The sequence below is a fragment of the Bidens hawaiensis genome, unplaced genomic scaffold, assembly GCF_021521415.1.
Source record: "Bidens hawaiensis isolate Kalapana, Puna unplaced genomic scaffold, B.hawaiensis_p1.1 tig00028074_1, whole genome shotgun sequence".
Classification (NCBI taxonomy): Eukaryota; Viridiplantae; Streptophyta; class Magnoliopsida; order Asterales; family Asteraceae; genus Bidens; species Bidens hawaiensis.
The window spans coordinates 55,094-75,357 of NW_027494569.1; the positions used below are offsets into that span (position 1 = coordinate 55,094).

Below are 20,264 nucleotides of genomic sequence, written 5' to 3' on the forward strand. Positions count from 1 at the left end.
ATATCATCAGTGCGGTTTATTCATTTCACAAGTCTTATACATCATGTAAGTGATAATTTAACATTAAAATTATCAACTACTTCCAGAAACTATTGTTTTCATCGCAATAAACTAAAACATGAATAATAAAATATCAGTTTCAAAGCATAAGATTACTAAAAAATAGCGTAAGCTTGTAAAAAACAAATAAAACAAAGTACGGACTAAGATAAGATCGGATTAAGTGTATTTCGCTTCTAAGCAAGCATACACAGTATCTTGATCTTAAACTTTATCTTTACCTCATTATATGATGTATGCCAAAAGTTATCTTGATCCTTATTTTCATAAGAGTTGTTAACTTCAACTACTTCATTCTAACACTATTCTAAAAAATTCTTTATCATATTGGTCTTGTACGTTTGTAAACTCATGATCTTTTAAAAAGTATATGGTTAATTAAGCGTATTAGGTAAAACATATAGAAATAGTATTATTTCGTTCCTAAATTCACGTTGAAGTTGTGTACTTTAAAATGTGTTACCTTTAAGAAATTTTATTTAATGGCAGTAGATCATCCAACATCTTTTGCTAATTGACCTAAAATAATCAAAACGAAATATAAAAATTTTAAAAATGCTTAAAAATAATATTAATTTAAGAAAGTTATTATGTCCAATTGAAGATATTGTTTGTTGCCAAGCTAATAGTCAATCTGATGTAAGGAATCAGGTTCCCTCAGGTTATCATGTTTGATAATTACAGTCAGAATATCCATAAGGCTACTAATATGAAATGAAATGGAAAATAAACTCTGAACACTTCTCATTATAGTCCCCGTTGAACACTAAATATCGTTTCCATGTATTCGTAAAGAAGTCATTGTACCTCAATGAGTTCATAATACACAGAAAAAAAAATCAAATTTGTTTACTTCAGGTCTTCAACTAAAATCATGTCTATCTATGATAAGCATCACGGTGGAAAATTATCAAATAATAATAATAATATAATAAATCTATATAATTATAATAATATGGTTAATATCATACTACAATAATCTTCAATGTTAACTAAATTAAATATTTTCATTGATTGGGGAAATCAATTTACAACGCATTGAGATAAATAATAAAGGGGATGACACAAATATATTATTAGGAAAAACTTGAAGAAGGATGAACGACATTTGGAGAAATCGGTGGAGTTAATTTTGGAAATACTAAAATATTAAATTAAATTAAATTAAATTAGTTTTAGTTAAAAATACGTAGTTTTGATAGGTTTATCGTGCAAGTATATACGGCTAACAGCACCGTATTCACTTTCCCATTTTTGTTATTGTATATGTAACAAATCGTTATACCTTTTTATTTTCTCTACTTATGTAGTGATTTTATATTTATACTTTATAATTTATAATCGTATTAACTACTTTTATTGACTCAGGCCTTCATGAAAGATAAGCCAATAGAAAAATATAGTAAATTATGTTGTCTTTGAGTTTGCATTTCGTTGGTAGCATAAGAAGATATATGTATGGTTATCCCTTAAGTGTTGCAATTGATATTTTCATATTCTTTACAAAATATTTACTCCGTATTACTTATAGGCTATTGCATTGCCCGGCCTTTTAACTGGTTAAACCAATGTCAAAAAGAAATAATTCATCACACACTGATTGTATCTTAGACCCTTAAGCGACTTGTACACATGCGCTGCTATGGCTTGTATTTTATAATTCGTATCTCGATATTTAGTAAAATTTATATCAAAATGTCGACAAAAATAAGCACATCGTAGAGGTATGTTCAAAATTTATTAAAACATATTGCATTAACAAATATAAAAGAAAAACAAATATAAATGAAAATTGAGGAATATGTGGATAAACTTAAAGGGGTAAAAGGGTAAATATTATATAAATTTATAAAAGATAAATATAGTTGAAGGGCAAAAAATGTAATTATAATTTAGACAATGAAATCGGTTGTGGGATGCTATCAACTAAAGACTATAATACCCTCTTAACTTCCTTAACGCATGCAATAAGAGTAATACAATGAGCAAAGTATTTTGTACCTCTTAAAAATTAAGAGGTCCTTCACTCCTCCATTATATATAGTATAGATAATGACTTAGGGTTAAAACTTTTTCTATGTGTTTCACTCCATGATATAACATAGCACACCAGACGAAAGTTTTTTGGGTTATCTTTGATCTTAATTTTGTTATTTTGAGGCTAGCAGCTTGTCAGAATCAAATGTGTTGTGTGGATGGATAGATCATTATCGTAATCAGTAAATCACATCAATAACAAAATTATGGTAAGGTTTGAGAATGGTAAGATGTAGACAACCTTATCTCTACCCCATAGGAATAGAGAGGCTGCTTTCAGTGAGACCCCCGACTCGATGGCATAAGGCACATAACACTTAAACCATAGGGACACCCACTGATTGGTGCATGTACTTTTGTCTTTCAGCCAGTGGCAGATCCAGGAAATTTTCTCACAGGGGTCGGAAATTTTTTGGGTCAATACTCATTTATATATAAAAAAAATCGTTTCCAGTTCGGCTGTACGAGTCGGTTAAATCGGTATATAACTTTTTGGTCCAGTTCAGTCATTTCGGTCGGGTCGTATCATATAGAAAATATATAAAATATAATTCCTACATAGAGAAACGTATATAAAAGTTATATTTTTCTGTTTGATATACAACCATTTGACTGATTTTAAATTGTTAACTCTAGGCACCGCTCAATATTTGTTTTAAAGTTTGTTTATGGAGGTAAGTTATGAAAAATACATATAGATCTAATAAATAGAAAAGATGTTAATAAAATTAAATAAAATGTAAATAATAAAAAACCAAAAGAATTTATGTCCCTAGGTTAAATCGATCAGTATAATAAACAATTTATATAATTGGAGTATTTTTTTATTATTTAGTTTTGCATAATAAAGATATCCAAATATACAATAAATTAAATGAAACTTTATTAACTTTTTGACTCGGCCAAAACAAATTTTAAAAAGCCCATGTAACTCAAAATCAATTAGGCACTACAGGTCGTGTGTGTTTCACTTTCTACTTCATCTTCCAAGTAACATAATGAAACCACCGTTGCACCAGCTCGAGGAAAATTTTGTGGCCATTCTAACTTTTTTTTCTTCTACTTTTCTTTCATCACTCATTTGAAATTTCACACGGGTCGGTTTGAATTATAACACTATAACAGTACTAATTATTATTTTTTCACAGGGATCGGCGTCCCCGTACGATATGGGTAGGTCCGCCCGCTATCAACGATTCAACGCCACCACATGATGTCTGATTAAACTTCCGCCACTTTTAACGTTATTTTCACGAAATTAGTAAAATAACATCAAAGTTAGTGCAATTTCACTTTTGCTCACCAGAAGAGCCATGCATATATACATTATATGCGTGCATCGCAACCAGAGCCCACATCTTCATCAAAGGTTGTAGTTTCTTAAACATTCTATCGTTTGTTTTAATAGTTGTAAGTATCTTCATATGGATCATAGGTGAGATTTGATGAAAATGGTTTTATAAAGTTGTATACCTTGGTATACAAAATCCCAACATACCATCCATTTTACGAATGCGGCCATTCAGATTTTGACTTTTGGCTTGTTTATATAAAAGATCCACCAGTTTTATAAAAAGCCACATTTGTTTTATAAATATTTTCTTACCTTTGAATCCGTTAAATTATAGAAACATAAGGTAATAAACTTTCGTTTGAACTTCATTTACTTTCATAAGACTTTGTTTACAGCTTTCCTAAAATTTTATGATTCTTTATCATATAATTACAAGCATTTGTCGATCTTGTGTTTTATCGATGTTCCACGGTTAAATTGTGACATCGAGTGTGGACATGCTGCTTTAGTTTAGATCCTAAAACTTTGAACTGTTAATCTAACATTTATTTTAAAGATACGATTATAATATTTTTACAAAATCAATAGCGTTTGTTTGAAATGGGAAGTGACTAGATTGAGCTTTGATGTCCTTTGGTCGGTAGCAAAGAACTTTTTGTAACTGTCATTGATAATTGCTTTGACACTGTGTTTCATAATTTTTGGGCGGCCACCAAAACTATAATAATAATAATAATAATAATAATAATAATAATAATAATAATAATAATAATTGCTATTGTTATTATTATAATATTATATATATACTTTTGTGAAGGTAGGCTAAAAAACGCATAATGTTTAAAAAAGGTAGAAGAGATTTAAGTCTATGGTATGTTATATGTTGATGCATGTATTTTAAGTAGAGAATGACAAGGCATTAAAATTTGATAATACTTGTTTTAAACTATGAACAACTAACACAGCAAATATAAAATACTTATTTTAATCTAAACTATGAACTAAAACAAAGTAAACATCCATGAGCAAACATCTTTAACTAAGTCAATATGTTGATTTCTCTCTTAAATCTAGCGAACAATATGTTGAGCATCATATATGAAAACACGATATGTTGAAAATTATAAAATAAAACACAACATATTGATTTTCTCTCTTGAGTCGACCTTTAATCCTCATAACACAAAATAATTAATCAAATGTGAAAGAGGCGAACAAGATATCGAACATCATGAACTAAAATAAATATGTTGAGTTTCTCTCTTTATGTAAGTATATAGATTAACAGATACTATTCTTGTTACATTAACTCAGTTTTATATAAGCAAATGTGAAAAGAGTTAAAAAAAAAGTCCAACTCACATGTTTCTGTATCAATTTACAAACGAGTGAATAGTTATTATCTTTCTTACCTAATCATGTAAATCGGCATTGCTAAAGACATAAACCGATGACAATTTTTTTACATATTGTAGTACTATACTACTATTTAATACTTTCCATATCTATTGTTTATATTGCCCCCTTTTAGATTATTATTTATAGTTTAAACCTAAGAATAATCAACTATGTGCCATTTGTCTTCAACTGACATGACATGGTGATAAGATGTCTTTTTTTTTTATCTTAGAAAAAGAGAATTCAAATTCTTCAAACAAAAAATATAGGCATGTGTGGTTTATAAGAATATTTAGAAGCATGCTAGCTTGTCATCTAAAATAAATAAATAACAGGTATGAATATATAATGTCATTTTTCTATAATTAAAATTAATTTATCATTGAGAAAATAGTTAAAATAGAAATAGCATTTTTATTGTTGATATTTAAAAGGAAAAACTGCTTACAGGCTGGTAGTGAGAAAATCTTTTTCTTTCTCCAATCTCATAGTTGTCAATCTTGCCTTTATGTCTAAGGAGGCATGTTCATCATTTCCCCACCTCCATCTCATGACACCCACAACCTTTATATAATTCATAGTATATTCTAACAATTATTAATAAAATATATATATATATATATATATCAAACGATAGTTTCAAATAAATAGGGAAACAAAATCTGAAAAAAATATTTTTGAAGCCTTGTCAACTTTTGTTGTAACCAAATTGACTAAATTGGTTGCATATCAATGAAACTATATATTTTGCAAAAAATAGTTATTCTTGCTATATCATAAACAATTTTAGCAATGCGGAATTTAGATTGAGGCAATACGCACACCAGTTAGTTCAATAATCGACTACACCCATGTTGAAGGTTAAATGGCCATATAAAAAGGTGCAAGCATGGTTAAACGACCATTTAAAATATTTTATGCATGGCTAAAAGGCCACAGGGAAGGTTTTACACTTTTAGGTATAATTAAACGGTTGTATAGTGTGTTTAGGTACGTTTAAATGGGCTTAACTTTAGGCATGGTTTAACCGCCAGTAAGCTGAATCAACATAACCGATATAAATGTCATGGCAATAGAGGTATACATTCCATAAAACCTCCTTTTTAAAAGTGTATGTATAACACCCTAGATTTATGTTTCCAGTTAATAAACATTATGCAATAGTGCAATACTCATAACATCGGTTTTGGTCAGGTTTCTTCATATTTATAGAATTGGGATACAAGAAATATTCATCTCACTTATAAATATTAAAATTTTAACGATTGTTTCAATTTAATTAAAAATTAAAACAAACTAATTTAATGTTTAGATGCCAGTGATGTTCAAAGGTGGGAACTGGGAATGATTACTCACTCACATGAGTTTCCTATCCAAGTGGTTCCAAGTTTGAATTCGCTTATATGCACGTTCTGAAAAAACACAGCACTACTGTAATACTGTAAGGGGGTTTTGAACTCGAGCAAGGTGAATTGTATACACATGTAAGTGTTTTGAACTCTAGTAACATATTATTACATATATGATTTACACCAATCTTTCGTCAAATTCCAAACTTCGATAGCTAATTGACATGACGATAGAAGATGATCAAACCGACTAATGCTTTAGGTAGTTAGCTAGTTTCACTGTAGTCCCCAAGATATCATGGTAAGCAGCTTCCCTTTAACTTAAACGTTCAAGAGTTTAAATCGTGCAAGACACGTGTATAGATCAGAAACCCGTTAAAAAAAAAACAAACCCATAAGACCACACTACCCCTATCCTTTTATCAACTCCTGCCATCGATAGGTTTCAACTTTCAAGGCTTCAATCGGCTATTGCCGTGTGACCCACATCTTCTACTACTTCTCGATACCTCTCCTGGTACGTTTCATTCTTCAGTAGTGTATGAATGATTTGTTCATTTTCTTCAATTATAGTTCGGTTTGCAACTCTTTACGTCAATTGTTTACAAAACCAACTATTTTTTCTGGAATTTGATATGGTATAAGATATACACCTTTCATTCTTTTTTGTGCCCACCAAGTGTTCGACGAAACTCCCAAACGACATTTGAACAGCTCGTTGTGTGCAATTGCGTCTGTAGCTTCATTACATACCCGCTAATAATCTTTATCTGGCCTTAATTTTTCTCAAATTGTATTCAAGCAACATAATAAACCCTCAAAATACTGTGTATATGTATAGGCTTTGATACCATGTATACTTTTTACAGCAGGTATGAGTTCCAGTTTGATTTCTCCTGAATTGGGAACCACTTCATTCTTATGTAAACAAAGATTTTCACCTCCCAAAGTTGGCATTTTGAGATTCAATTCATGTCCGGACCGGGAGTTCTTTGATTCGTTAAAGGTTTGTTGATTGGCATCTAGATGCATTAGCATTTGGTTTGACCTAACTTGTAGATAGGGGGTGCTAAACGGGCCGTGTTCGCGGGTTTAACCAGAACATGACCCGGACAAGAGAATGGTGTTAGACAGGTGAACTTGAACACATCACATGTATTTGGTATTAGTGGGTTGGCCTGAAAGATACTAAGTTGAATAAGACAGTTACTTTTTAAATATAAAATCTTATGTTAGTTTTCTTTGAGTTTAAATTTTGCGTAAGATAACCAATTTATTTTATACAGAAAACACATTTTAAAAGAAAATAAAAAATAAAATAGAAATGGGTTGAACGGGCTAACCTGCAAACGCACCGGGCTGACCTTAACACGACCCGTGTAGCTGAAAGGGTTCACGTGCTCAACTTGAAACTGACCTGAACATCAATACCAAACCCAAACCCCACGAATTTTGTGTCTGAAATTCACACCCGTACTTGTAGAGTAGGGGTGTGCATAGGTCGGTTTGGGGCTTAAATAAAACCAAAAACTGAAATTTCAGTTTTTGAGTTTTTTAAAACAGTTCAGTGTTAATTTTTCGATTTTTAGTTTGGGTTTAGTTAGGTTTTGCCATTTAGGCTTGAAAATTTTAGCTCGAAAAAAGTTTTGGCCAAATTTAACAAGTTTGGGCCAAATTTTTTTTTAGTTAATAGTTAATTTGTTATTATACATTTAGGCTAAAATATTTGGGTTACACCGTATATTAAATTAGTAACATTGTTATTATTATTAATTACTTAAAATTCAAAATAAAAAAATGAAAATTTATAAGTTCGATTAAGTTTTTCAGTTTTAATTACACGCAATATTGAAACCGAATCACAAGTTTGGTTTGGTATTTCCGAAAACATAAAACCAAACTGTCTGTTTTTGTTTCAGTTTGGTTTTTTTGGTTTCACGCACAACCCTAGAGCATAGTCGCATACCCTTAAGTAGGCCTGTCTCAATCCCTTGGGCCAGCCCAGCTAGGGGTATACTCTACAGTTGCAAACTAACTGTTTTTTTCTTTTCAAAATGCTAAAAATAACACCATGGTTTGTTAAGATGAACCTATTTGCTTAATTTATGGATTGGCCTCTCTAAGTGAACCAAACTGATGATAAATGGAATGCTTTGTTATAGTTTAGCGGCAAGAAACCTAGAAACCAATGCAGGCAACAATCATTGGTGATTAATTGCAATAATAACCCTCAAAATGTTGATTTGCCACGTCACTATTCCAAGAAAGAAAAGAAGCCGTTTCCTGTACCCATTTTGGAGCTCCGGCGAGCGGCCCGAGAAAGAATGAAAAGCAGAAAAAGTCAACCCAAAAGACCTGCGCCACCTCCAAAAAATGGGTTGCTGATTCAAAAGATGATTCCTCTTGCATATGCCGTGTTGAATGCACGAACAAGATTGATTAATAATCTTAAAAGGCTCTTAAAAGTAGTTCCTGTACAAGCCTGCAAGTAAGTTTGTTTGTTCGAATCCTAATTGATTGCTAGTTTTACCATTGGTTCAGGTTATATTTTACCAGGTGATGACAGTTTTGACCCATTTAGTTGGGAATAGGTCGGTTTGGGTTATGTTTTAACTCAAACGAGTCAAATGAGTGAAAATTTAGCTTAAAAGGAATGGGTGTAAGAGTTGCACAAAGTGTGCTGCTAATGTATATATAGTTATATACCTTTTCTATGCCATTTAATTAGAAAAAAAGTAGATTAGTATTCAGATATTATAATTTTTATAGTCATATGTGAGAATAATTAGTTATAGCAAGTTATAGATATAGGAAAAATGATAATTTGGGCCATTGCAACTGTCATGTTTGACACAAAAATATGACCCATTACTTAGGGATGTAAACAAGCTGAGCCGAGCCCAAGCTTGGCTTGTTTGACTTATGAGAGCTCAAGCTCAGCTCATGAGTAAATTTTCAAGCTCGAGCTCATTTCATTTATTATTTACTTCTTAAATTTCTAATTTTTTTACATATATTTATAACTATTTTATATATACTTACAATTATTTTTACATGTATTGATAATTATTATTTTTATCAAAAAATAATAAAACTGTTTAGGTATCTTATCTTTTTTTTATACATATAAGTAATAGGCTCGCGAGCCTACTTGAGCTTGATAAGGGAAGCTTAGCTCGCTTACTAAACGAACCTATTAGGTTCGAGCTCAAGCTCGTATAAGCTCGGCTCGATTTGAGCTTTAGTAGCTCACGAGTGGCTTGGCTTGTTTACTCCCCTACCATTACCCAAGCCACCCATTTTGCCACCTTTAGTTGGTAAATCGAAACATCATTTTTTTGGTTGAATTTGAGCAGTTTAAATGGGTCGATGGTGGCCTGAAATGAGATTAAATGCGAATATTGCTTTTTTAAATAAAAATATTAGATTAGTATTTTCATTATATGATTTTGTGTTCATATTTTACCTGTTTTAACCCATTAAACAACCCACCCATTATGTATACTCTACGCTACACTAATTGCGAAAAAACTTATATGTTTACGACTTATTTTTTCACAGGTATTGTAATGAAATTCATGTAGGCCCTGTGGGCCACCCGTTTAGATCATGTCAAGGCCCAAATTCCTCAACCCGAAAAGGAAAACACGAGTGGGTAGATGCGGTTATAGACGACATAATAGTCCAAGTCGAAGCCTATCATCTATACGACCGTTTAGGAAAACGCATCCCACATGAAGAACGATTCTCCGTCCCTCGAATCCCAGCCCTAACCGAACTATGCATCCAAGCCGGAGTCGACATACCCGAATTCCCAACAAAACGACGAAGAAAACCCATAATCCGAATCAATAAGAGCGAGTTCATCGATGCAGACGAAAGTGAATTACCTGATTTACCCCCGCAAGATCCAAAACCCGTTTTATTAATCGGAATACCTGATTCAGAAATCATTATTCCAAAAGAAGAAGAAGTAGTTTTACTTGCAGAGGAAACGTTACGAGTGTGGGAGAAAATGAGAAGTGGGGCCCAAAGATTGATGAAGATGTACCCAGTTAGGGTATGTGGGTACTGCCCTGAGGTGCATGTAGGCCCCACAGGGCATAAAGCGCAGAACTGCGGGGCCTACAAGCACCAACAGAGGAATGGGCAGCACGGGTGGCAGGCAGCGGTGCTTGATGATTTGATACCACCGAGGTATGTGTGGCATGTTCCTAGTTTGGAGGAACCGGAGTTGCAGAAGGAGTTGAGGGGGTTTTATGGGCAGGCCCCGGCGGTGGTGGAGATTTGTGTTCAAGGTGGTGCTGCTGTGCCAGAACAGTATAAGCCTACAATGAGGTTGGATGTTGGGATTCCTAGTAGTGTTAGAGAAGCAGAGATGGTGGTTTGAGTTTATTGTATGCTTTGTAATGTATTGTTGATAATTATAATTTGCATGTTATTATTTTCCATGTTATATGCAGTGATACTCATTTCGGAACCAATAGTATGGTGGGAAATATGAGAACTCTGTTTTATTAATGAACTTGTTAATGTAGATTATAAGCTGTTTTAACCTAGAACGCGTGTAGCCTTCAGTCTGTTTTATTTTGAAATCAGTGACGCAAGTTAAAAGGTAGAAAACAAAGTTCACAGTTTATTGATATGTAGTAAGCTTTGTTTAAAGTATAAAATTGGAGCGTTAGAATACAATAACATGGAATAGTAAATGAAATCAGTTAATTTATTGTTTACTGATAGTTAAGTATGTAACAAGTTCCGTTTATAACACAGATTTGAATTAGTTTCTTATATGAATCCAAAATAGATTAATTTAAACAATAATTAATGAAAACATTATATTCCTGAATCCTGATTATGTCAGATAAGAATGAACTCAAATTTGATTATAGTCACATTCAAAAACCCCTTCAAGTCTTTGCCATACCTTGAAAATAAAATAAATCAAAATTATATTCCAGACTAACAATCATTAATTTATACAATCCATATTTTTTTTTGAACGGCCAACTAAGTAACGCCGGGTACTCCGTACGCGGCCCCCATTGGCTAAAGGTAGCCCGAGCTGGCCACTAGTCCAGATGGACAGAGCCCCTAGCGGTCCACCTGTTGAGGGATTCACCGGATAAAACCCGACCCCACGCCCGCCAAACGGCACGACAGCGAGGAGCCGGTAAAACCGGGTGAGATCAGGACTCGAACCTTGGCAAGCTAGGGTCATACCTCATATCTCCCATATATATATATGTGTGTGTACGAAGTGGCATTAATTGATCAACATACATAAAGGTTTTTAATTAATAATAATAAAACTTTTAATATACAGAATGCTTACCATCATCAAGACGAGAATATCGAGTGTTCGATCCAACACTGAAAGATGAACCCATTTGATCTTCTTCTAATCTTCTTCACAGATTCATATAAAATAGAAATAAAAAAAAAAGTTTATAACTTTAACAATTTTCAAAAGAAAAATTAAAGATATTGATTTGAAGGGTTCAATTTCTTTTTGTACAATTTGGAATCTCTAGTAATTGGTGAGAACTGAGAAGCTTAATCAAGACGACTTTGATTTCTTTGTCTTGCTACCTTTTACAGGCTATTTTTCATTTCACATAAACTACTACACGTCTTTCTGTTTTTGCATGGCATACAGTACGGATTAGCAAATGGTACGGGGTACTGGTATCAAATCGGGTACCATTGGTTTCAATTCAATGCCAACCTTTTGAGGTTTTAGGTACCGGTACCTATTTTTTTGAATCTTGGTATCAATTGGTATTGGTACCGGCTAATCCCTAGTATATAGCTCCAATGCTTTTGTTCTAGTTAGGGGTGCAAACGAGCCGAGCTGCTCGCGAGCTACTCGGGATCGGCTCGTTAAAAAGCTCGAATGAGCCGAGCTTAATCGAGCCCGAGCCCGAGCTCAAGCCTAAAAGTAAGCTCGTTTAATAAATGAGCCCCAGCCCGAGCTTCACCTATCGAGCTCGAGCCGGCTCGCGAGCCTAAACGAGCCTGCCATTTATATAATTTTTTAAAATATATATTTAATAATTATTAATTAATATATATATATATATATATATACAGTGTTATAAAAAATAAATAAAAATAACTAAATAATATATATATATATTAATATTATTTATACAAAAAATAATATATAAAAATAATTATATTATTTAAAAAATAACTAATAAATGGTAAATGAGCCGAGCTCGAGCTTGAAATTCTACTCACGAGCCGAGCTCGAGCTTTGAAAATAGAGCTCGAAATGAGCCGAGCTCGGGCTCGGCTCGGCTCGTTTGCACCCCTAGACTTCTAGTCCTTTTAAAATGGGTTAGCCTAAACATTTTCCTTACTTTAAAATAATCATCATTTTTTATAATAGTTTTAATACATTTTACTTTAAAAAAATGTATTTTATATTTAAGTATTTAATTTTTTATGACGTTATTTTAGCTGGCACGTCCTTAAAATGAAGCTCTTAACTGAGCTTGAACTTTGAACACTCATGAAATAAAGTGGTGTTCTTCCTATTAAGTGACGCACACTTGTGCGAAGGAACATTAAACACGTGTGAATACCTTTTGTATTTTTTATTTTTCATTTTAGTTTAGAGGTTTTAATAGTTGAATACGACATATATGATAATAAGAAACCAATTCAAATTGTCATTTCTAAGAAACACAATTCAAAGTTACTAACAATGCATTTTTTTTACAAAAAAAAAACCTATTCAAATGGACATTTCTACATTACCCGTATCTTTAAAATGCAAGTGGGAGCTATTTAAAAGTCGAATGAGATTTGAAGTCATTAAAATGCTAAAAAATGTTGGTGGCCGCTTAGTCCACTGACATTAGCTAGGATGAATAAGACAGACTTTGTGATCTTATAGTAACAAGTTCAAATCCCGCTTTCAATATAAAAATCGTGTTGCCATTAACGCCTTTGAGCTCTCAGACATAGGCAAGTCAGGAAGTTTTACGAGAGTTGTTGGTTTCCTCCTGGAACATGTTGGCGCCAAAAAAAATGCGAGTACATTATTTTACCTCATTACTTAAATCCCGAGCCATTTTAGCATGAGCTGCCTCTTGAGCACGCTGCAAACTCAATAGTGCGTCTGCTTCCTCTTCCTCTCGCCTTTTTTCCTGCATATTTAATAATAATATAATTACGAGTTTGTTATCACCAGTTTATTATTATAACTATTTTGTCTGTAGAGTTTCTGGTTTGTTTCCTATATCTTGAGGGTTCCCCTCTATTGTAATTACAATATTCAGATAAATATTATTCTTTTCTTTTACACGTAACAGAAACAGATTGCATCTTGACTAACATAGCTCCTCAATAGAGGTGCCAAAATGCATGGATCGGGTAGGTTGGATAGATGGTCAAAACTGGTGAAGTTTTTACTTTTTACTTTTCTTTGAACTTTATGAACAATTATTGTGTCAAATACGATCACGAAGATTAAGCTTGTAAACAAACCAAACGAACACCAGTGAGGCATATTTATGTACGTTCGTTTTAACTTTAACCGAACAAACGATCAAGCACGAGCAATTAAACGAACGATGCTTTCCTGTTCGTGTTTGTTTATACTCGTTTTGCAACAGCTAAATGAACGGTTCACTGCCGTATACGAACAAACATAACTTAACAAAGATGAAAGAACATATATACGAACATAACTGAACAAACACCGATTAAAACTAAATGTGAACATCAATATGTTTAGTACGTAAACAAACGTAAATTGTCTAATGTAACAGTTACATCTTCAGTAACCCGTGGTGCAAACTGCAGCCATTTCTCTTCAAACTTTTCCAACAAAGTTTTGGCCATCCCATGAACATCGCTTTTATCGTCATTATATTTCATGGCATTTGAAAAAACTAACCGAGCCTGTCGATGACCTAACACACGCCAACCATAAACCAAATGTTAGACCATTGTAAAAACCATAGGACAGTCGCATCTTAATAACCCCTAATATGTTTTCTGACAGAAATTACAAAACTGCCCTTACCAAGTTTTAAAATAGAGCATGTTAACATGCCAATAAGAAACTCAAACATATGTAAAATAAACACAGCGAAAGAGATTGAAAACAAGACTACCTCATAATAGTCACGCAATCCAAGAGCTTCAACATCTACAGGTTGCATAAATGGCCAGGCCCACTTGTGCTGAGTGATCTGTAACATGATTTGTAAATGAAATTGATATTTTAACTCAATATATACACCAAACAAACCCTAAAGAAACCTATTTTGGGCCCATGAACTATATAAAACAAAACCCTTATATAATAACATTGATAATTATAACTAACACGATGCGTATACCACTATAATTAGTTTGTAATTCAGAGAAGAAAACACAGTTATAACTTATAACACCAATATTTAAGCAATTAAGAAACTTAGTTTATAATTAATATCAGATAAACTTTGAATCATTGCCTAACAGTTTTCTATAAGCTAACTTATACAAGCAAACCTGGCGCAGAACCGAGTCGAATAATATCCTGCATTCTTTTGGCAGCGACCGCCTCTCTGCGCGCTGCTTCTTGTTGATATTTCTTATACCCTGGAGCATGCTTTATCTTATCTTTATCCTTCAGAAAAGAGCTTTTCACAGAAGCACTACCGGATTGTGTCTTGCTTGCATTTAAGAAGAACTGCTCGATCTCATTTACTCTTTGCTCAAGCTGGAAACAAGCATAAAGCTAGTAAGATAAAGTTCAAAATAACCTAATCAAACATAATAATAACAATAATAATAATCTTACCTTGTCAACCTTGGTGAACAAATCATCTACTTTGTGGCCAATATCATCATCAACAGCATTATTATTATTATTATCCTCCGTCTTCGCTATCTCGAGACCGTCAACACACACGATCAGTTCTTCTTCCATTTCCTTCTAAGAGCATAAAAATTGTTACATCACTCAGAGCACAAAAATTAACATATATATCTTATCCAACTAAAATTCACATGAATTCATAATCAGAAAACAAACTTATCACAATCAAATTGCTTGATATAAAATAAATCGGTGTAATTATGCACTAAACTGTTGGAATTATGCTATCATGTTAATTGACCTAACTAATTAAAATTAATATAACTGAAGGATGAATCAGTAAACTGAGAGAGATATAAATGTCAACTCAGCCTTGTAATCTTACGTCGCCGGAGATACGCCGCCTGTGGATCGGTGAAGTTGTCCGGCCGGCAAAGAGTTTGGAGCTCAATACAATCAAATGCTAGTAAGACTAATTAATTTACAGTTTTGTCTCACATTGTTGAGTTTTTGGCACAAGGACCCTGGTTATTGTGAATGTTTGCAAACAGACATCAAAGTGTTAATCGTAGAGTAAATTACATTTTTAGTCCTCTGTGTTTACAACAATGTTATGCGATTGTTCTTTACCTTAAAAAGAATATGTGAATTACAAGGGGTAATTAATTAAAATAAAATATGTTATAAATTTTTAAAAATGTAATTTTACAATATACTTAACATACATACACTGGTTTTAATATAAAATCATCGTACAATACAAATTACAATAATTATAAAATAAACATTAGTCGATGAATTTACATTATTTATATATCTTGTGTTATATGTATTGACTTAAAAAATTATGCCAAATGAGAAAATGTATTTCAGTATTAAAAAAGAAAATAACATATAAAATTACATGGTTCTACGGTCAAAAGGATTAAAAAAAATCATCGTTAAAAAAATTATTTTTTTCAGAGTCAAATTTTACAATTTAGTTCTTTTCAACAAAGTTAATATATACAACATATATGCTAAATGTGAGGATTGTTTGAAATTCATTCTAGCGGTTAGTTGAAATTATGGTTCCGACTCATGGAAGCTGTTAGGGGACTCGTCCAGTTCCTTTTAGGTGAGGTTGGTTAAAAGGAATTTAATCAATGGTTGGGATAATAGCTTCAATTATGTGATGACTTGATGCAAGTGGGTCTCGGCTAAGTTTAATATACATGTTTGGAGAGCGGAGATGGATACAATTCATATGAAATCGATGTTAAGTAAAAAAAATATTCCCGTTCTAGACCGTCTTTGCATGTTCTGCAACATCGAACTTGAGTCCTATAATAATTATTTACAGGTTGTTTGGTTTCGATAGGGTTTTGGAATGCCATTAACTCCTGGTGTAAGGTTCCGCCGCTCTACACCTTTGTTTATAAAAGCTTACAATTCAAAAAAAATATTAAAAGTTTCATTAATGTCCTTAATGAAACCATTTATTTTACTTATCTTTAGTACCGTATATTTGTACAAGTTTAACGTAATCCAACAGAAAACTGAAAATGGCGCCATGCTTCTGCTCATTAACCCCATTACCATCGTCTTCAACCTCCATATCCAAATTCATATCAGAGCAACCATACCTATCCATTCTCGAAACCAAATGCTCCACCATCAAACACCTTCAAATCATACACGCCCAAATCATCAAAACCGCTTTAATCAAAGACACAATTGCCGCCTCTCGCTCATTAACATTTTCCGCCACATCCCCAGCTACCGATCTCAATTACGCCTTAACCATATTCAATCAAATTCAAAACCCTAATATTTTCACCTGGAACACTATCATTAGAGGCTTCTCCAGAAGCTCAAACCCTCGTATTTGTTTATTGACCTGTTATGTTATTCGGTTGTCGGCCCGGATAATCAGACCTACCCTTCGGTTTTCAAGGCGTATGCTGAAATGGGTTTGCTTCGAAATGGGGCTCAGCTTCATGGGAGAGTGTTGAAGTTAGGGTTGCAGTTTGATGTTTATATATGGAATAGTATTGTGCATATGTATGCGAATTGCGGGTGTTTCGGATAGGCGTTTAAGGTGTTTGGTGATGGTGAGGGTGTGGATGTTGTTGCTTGATGGTTATGTGTCTTGCGAAATTTGGGAGAGTGAATGATGCGCGGAAGCTGTTCGATGAAATGCCTGAGAGAAGTTCGGTTTCGTGGAGTAGTATGATAAGTGGGTATGTGAGGGCGGGGAAATGGGTTGAGAGTTTGAGTCTTTTTAGGGTTATGCAAGCGGAGAATGTGAAGCCATGTGCGTATATGCTTGTGAGTTTGTTAAACGTGTCAGCGCAGTTAGGAGCACTGAAGCAAGGGGAGTGGATTCATGATTACATTAACAAGAATAAAGTGGAACCAAATGTGATATTAACTACTGCGCTTATCAACATGTATTGCAAGTGTGGGAGTGTTGAAAGAGCATTGCAAGTGTTTGAATCCGCATCAGTAAATGGATTATCCTGTTGGAACTCGATGATCTTGGGTCTTGCGATTAACGGGCGTGAAAATGAAGCAATTGAGCTGTTTTCTAAGCTCGAGTCATCTGATGTTAACATGGATCCTGATCATGTTAGTTTCATTGGCGTTCTGACTGCGTGCAATCACTCACGATTGGTTGAAAAGGCAAAACATTATTTTTGTCTAATGACCGAAAGATATAAAATTGAACCGTCAATTAAGCACTATGGGTGCATGATCGATGTGTTATGCAGAGCCGGGCTGATTAAAGAAGCGGAAACACTTATAAAATACATGCCAATGAAACCGGATGCGGCTATATGGGGATCTGTCTTGTCATCTTGCATGAGTTATGGTGATGTTGAAATGGGACAATGGGCTTATAAGAATCTGGTTGATTTAGGTGTTGATGAGAGCTCTGGTCATGTGCTTTTGTCAAATGTGTATGCGGCTCGTGGTTACTTTGATATGGCGATACACGAAAGGAAGTTGATGAAAGAGAAGCAGATAGGAAAGAAACCTGGATGCAGTTTAATTGAAGTGAATGGGGAGGTTCATGAATTTGTTGCTAGTGGAAGGTTGCATCCTCAAATTCAAGAGATTCATTGTTTGTTAGAAAACTTAACTTTGATGTTGCAAGACTTCAGTTTCCACAGCCCTTGAAAGTAACATATTCATTTATTTCTTTATGTAAATGCGGTGCTAAAAGTAGGGGGCGTTCTTCGGGTTTCAAAGTTTTAAATCTTAACCCGAAACTCAACCCAAATTTCTCATTGGTTTTCGGGTTTGAGTTTTTTCGGGATGGGTTAATCGAGTTTCGAGTATCATAGAAAACAAAACAAAAAACATAAAAAATTAAAAACTTCAATGCTAAAATGAAAACAACATATTCTTCTTTGTTCGTAACGCAAATAATCAAATAATAAACCAAAATAACTTGATAAAACAATTCAAAAGAAGAATAAAACTACGTAACTAACTCGAACCATAATCTTCTTCAATCGAACGTATTTGGTTGTTCGATTACGGTTGCTATTAGTGATAAACGGAAAACATAAATTAACAATAAACAATCGATCCATAATAGTTGGAATGACAACAATCGATTAGGATTAGCAACTGATAACTTTAGTGGCTACTAAGCCTATTATACCTAAAAATATATTTAATTTCAAAACTAAAAGTTTATTCGGGTTTTTCGGGTTGACCCGAAACTTATAAATAAACCCGAGAACCAAGCCGAATTACTTCGGTTCAGGTTCGGGTTTGTCTTTTCTTGGGTTCGGGTACGGGTTTTTTCGGGTTGGATTACGGGTTTCGGGTAAAGCCGTAAAGTGACAGCCCTAGCTAAAAGCAGTAGATAGGCCATTAACTGAAATTAGCAAGTTGATTTTGGTTATCTATAACCGACAATACCAACCCAAACCGAGTGTTTGTAAATTCGCGGTTAACTGGACGACCCATTTCATATAACGTATCCGTACAAAACGAATGATACAAGTGTCAAAACTCAAAAGGTATATCATAAAAATTTCAAGCCTGTTATTTAGTGGTTAAAAAACATTTCAAACCTAACTTCACCTTATTACATTATTTTGGGTAAGACCCAACAATATTAAGATGAAATCTGATTCACCATTAACCAACTAATAACCTAGCTGAACCAAATAAAAACTGATTAACCATTTCCAACTTCACCAAGTCAAGTAAATGTTGGTCGGTGATATTAACACTGTTTTTTGAGTATGATATAACCTCGCCAGCCAGCCAAAGAATTGGTGAACACTAAAAAACATATATCTTAAATGAAATATTGTGACTAAGTTAATATTCAAAAGGTTGAAATATTGTTTTCCTGGATCAATAAAATGGATATCCCACCAAATCACACCTCCTTTTGCCACTTGGCACGTCCAAATACTTTTTAACAATTTACTAATACAACCATGACATCACCAAATCTTTTGTCAACTATATATAACTATGGTTTTATATCTCGTTTCACAAACCCAAACACACTTAACTACTTAACACACACTTAATCAAGCATCTATTAATGGAGAAACCAAATCCTAACTCTACAACATGCAGTCCAAACGAAGAAGATGAAGACACCCTCTCTCTTTCTGGTCTTTTCATGTACAGCGACGAGAATATCGAATTCTTGGTTGAGGACCAAAGCACGAGCCATGATTTCGATCAAGACTTTGAGTTTTCAAGTGAGATGATGATCACTTCTCATGATTCATCGAACCCGGTTGTGTTTTGTGGGAAACTCATTCAAGTTTCTCCTCAAAAAGTCGAGATGTTTGAGCACAAGAAGCCGCAAAAAGGTTCAAAGACAAAACCAAGATCATGGTACGTGTTCATGTTGGGATTTGGATCAGGCAAGTATCCTAAGAAGATGCATATTAGAGATTTAAGGGAAAGACAAACATCCGTCAAGAGGACTCAAGATCGCTACGATGGCAGAACTAAGTCCCGGGGGCTTATTATAAGGTTCTTAGGTTGCGGTGGTGGTGGTACCGAAATCGACCATCATATATGAGACACCATGCAAACTTTATTATTAAACTTGATTGATCATATGAGTGTCTGATTTAAGAAACAAGTATACTTTGAAAGTTTTTATATGGGCCGATATTTGGACATTGAATGTGCTTGTATGAGTAAATGACAATGTGTATATTACTATGGTAATATAAATACATTAAACAATATATATACGTTGCATTTGATAAACATTGAAATTCCTTTTATGCATATCATCATTTAAAGTTGATTAAATAAGGAAAACACTATGATG

At 33.6% G+C, this 20,264-nt stretch overlaps 2 protein-coding genes and 1 pseudogene across 3 annotated transcripts; 2 read left to right on the forward strand and 1 right to left on the reverse strand.

The window, feature by feature from the left end:
* The first annotated feature begins 6,594 nt into the window (after window positions 1-6,594).
* Window positions 6,595-10,640, forward strand: LOC143576327 (APO protein 2, chloroplastic-like). Of its 2 annotated transcripts, none has more exons than XM_077060438.1 (4): window positions 6,595-6,655; window positions 7,011-7,144; window positions 8,301-8,626; window positions 9,700-10,640. In XM_077060438.1, the coding sequence occupies exons 2-4, from the start codon at window positions 7,013-7,015 to the stop codon at window positions 10,526-10,528; spliced, it is 1,287 nt and encodes a 428-aa protein (XP_076916553.1). In that variant the 5' UTR covers window positions 6,595-6,655; window positions 7,011-7,012; the 3' UTR covers window positions 10,529-10,640. The 2 variants fall into 2 exon arrangements, with proteins under 2 accessions (XP_076916553.1, XP_076916554.1); XM_077060439.1 differs by having other exon boundaries at window positions 6,623-6,655; window positions 7,008-7,144.
* A 2,547-nt stretch (window positions 10,641-13,187) lies between these two features.
* Window positions 13,188-15,400, reverse strand: LOC143576333 (transcription factor GTE6-like). The gene is made up of 5 exons (XM_077060443.1): window positions 15,345-15,400; window positions 14,942-15,076; window positions 14,650-14,860; window positions 13,924-14,063; window positions 13,188-13,295 (listed from the first exon to the last, which is right to left on the reverse strand). The coding sequence occupies exons 2-5, from the start codon at window positions 15,068-15,070 to the stop codon at window positions 13,188-13,190; spliced, it is 588 nt and encodes a 195-aa protein (XP_076916558.1). The 5' UTR covers window positions 15,071-15,076; window positions 15,345-15,400.
* Window positions 15,401-16,498: 1,098 nt separating this feature from the next.
* On the forward strand, window positions 16,499-18,142 carry LOC143576341 (pentatricopeptide repeat-containing protein At2g42920, chloroplastic pseudogene; annotated as a pseudogene).
* The last annotated feature ends 2,122 nt before the right edge of the window (window positions 18,143-20,264 follow it).

Excerpts from the sequence above, each read along its gene's own strand:
- LOC143576327 (XM_077060438.1), top strand. The coding sequence starts at position 7,013 with ATGAGTTCCAGTTTGATTTCTCCTGAATTGGGAACCACTTCATTCTTA. Across the intron at positions 7,145-8,300 it reads AGTTCTTTGATTCGTTAAAG|TTTAGCGGCAAGAAACCTAG; the intron begins GTTTGTTGATTG and ends GCTTTGTTATAG. Across the intron at positions 8,627-9,699 it reads GTTCCTGTACAAGCCTGCAA|GTATTGTAATGAAATTCATG; the intron begins GTAAGTTTGTTT and ends ATTTTTTCACAG.
- LOC143576333 (XM_077060443.1), bottom strand. The coding sequence starts at position 15,070 with ATGGAAGAAGAACTGATCGTGTGTGTTGACGGTCTCGAGATAGCGAAG. Across the intron at positions 14,064-14,649 it reads TCGACTCGGTTCTGCGCCAG|GTCATCGACAGGCTCGGTTA; the intron begins GTTTGCTTGTAT and ends GGCGTGTGTTAG. Across the intron at positions 13,296-13,923 it reads CACCACGGGTTACTGAAGAT|GAAAAAAGGCGAGAGGAAGA; the intron begins GTAACTGTTACA and ends TTAAATATGCAG.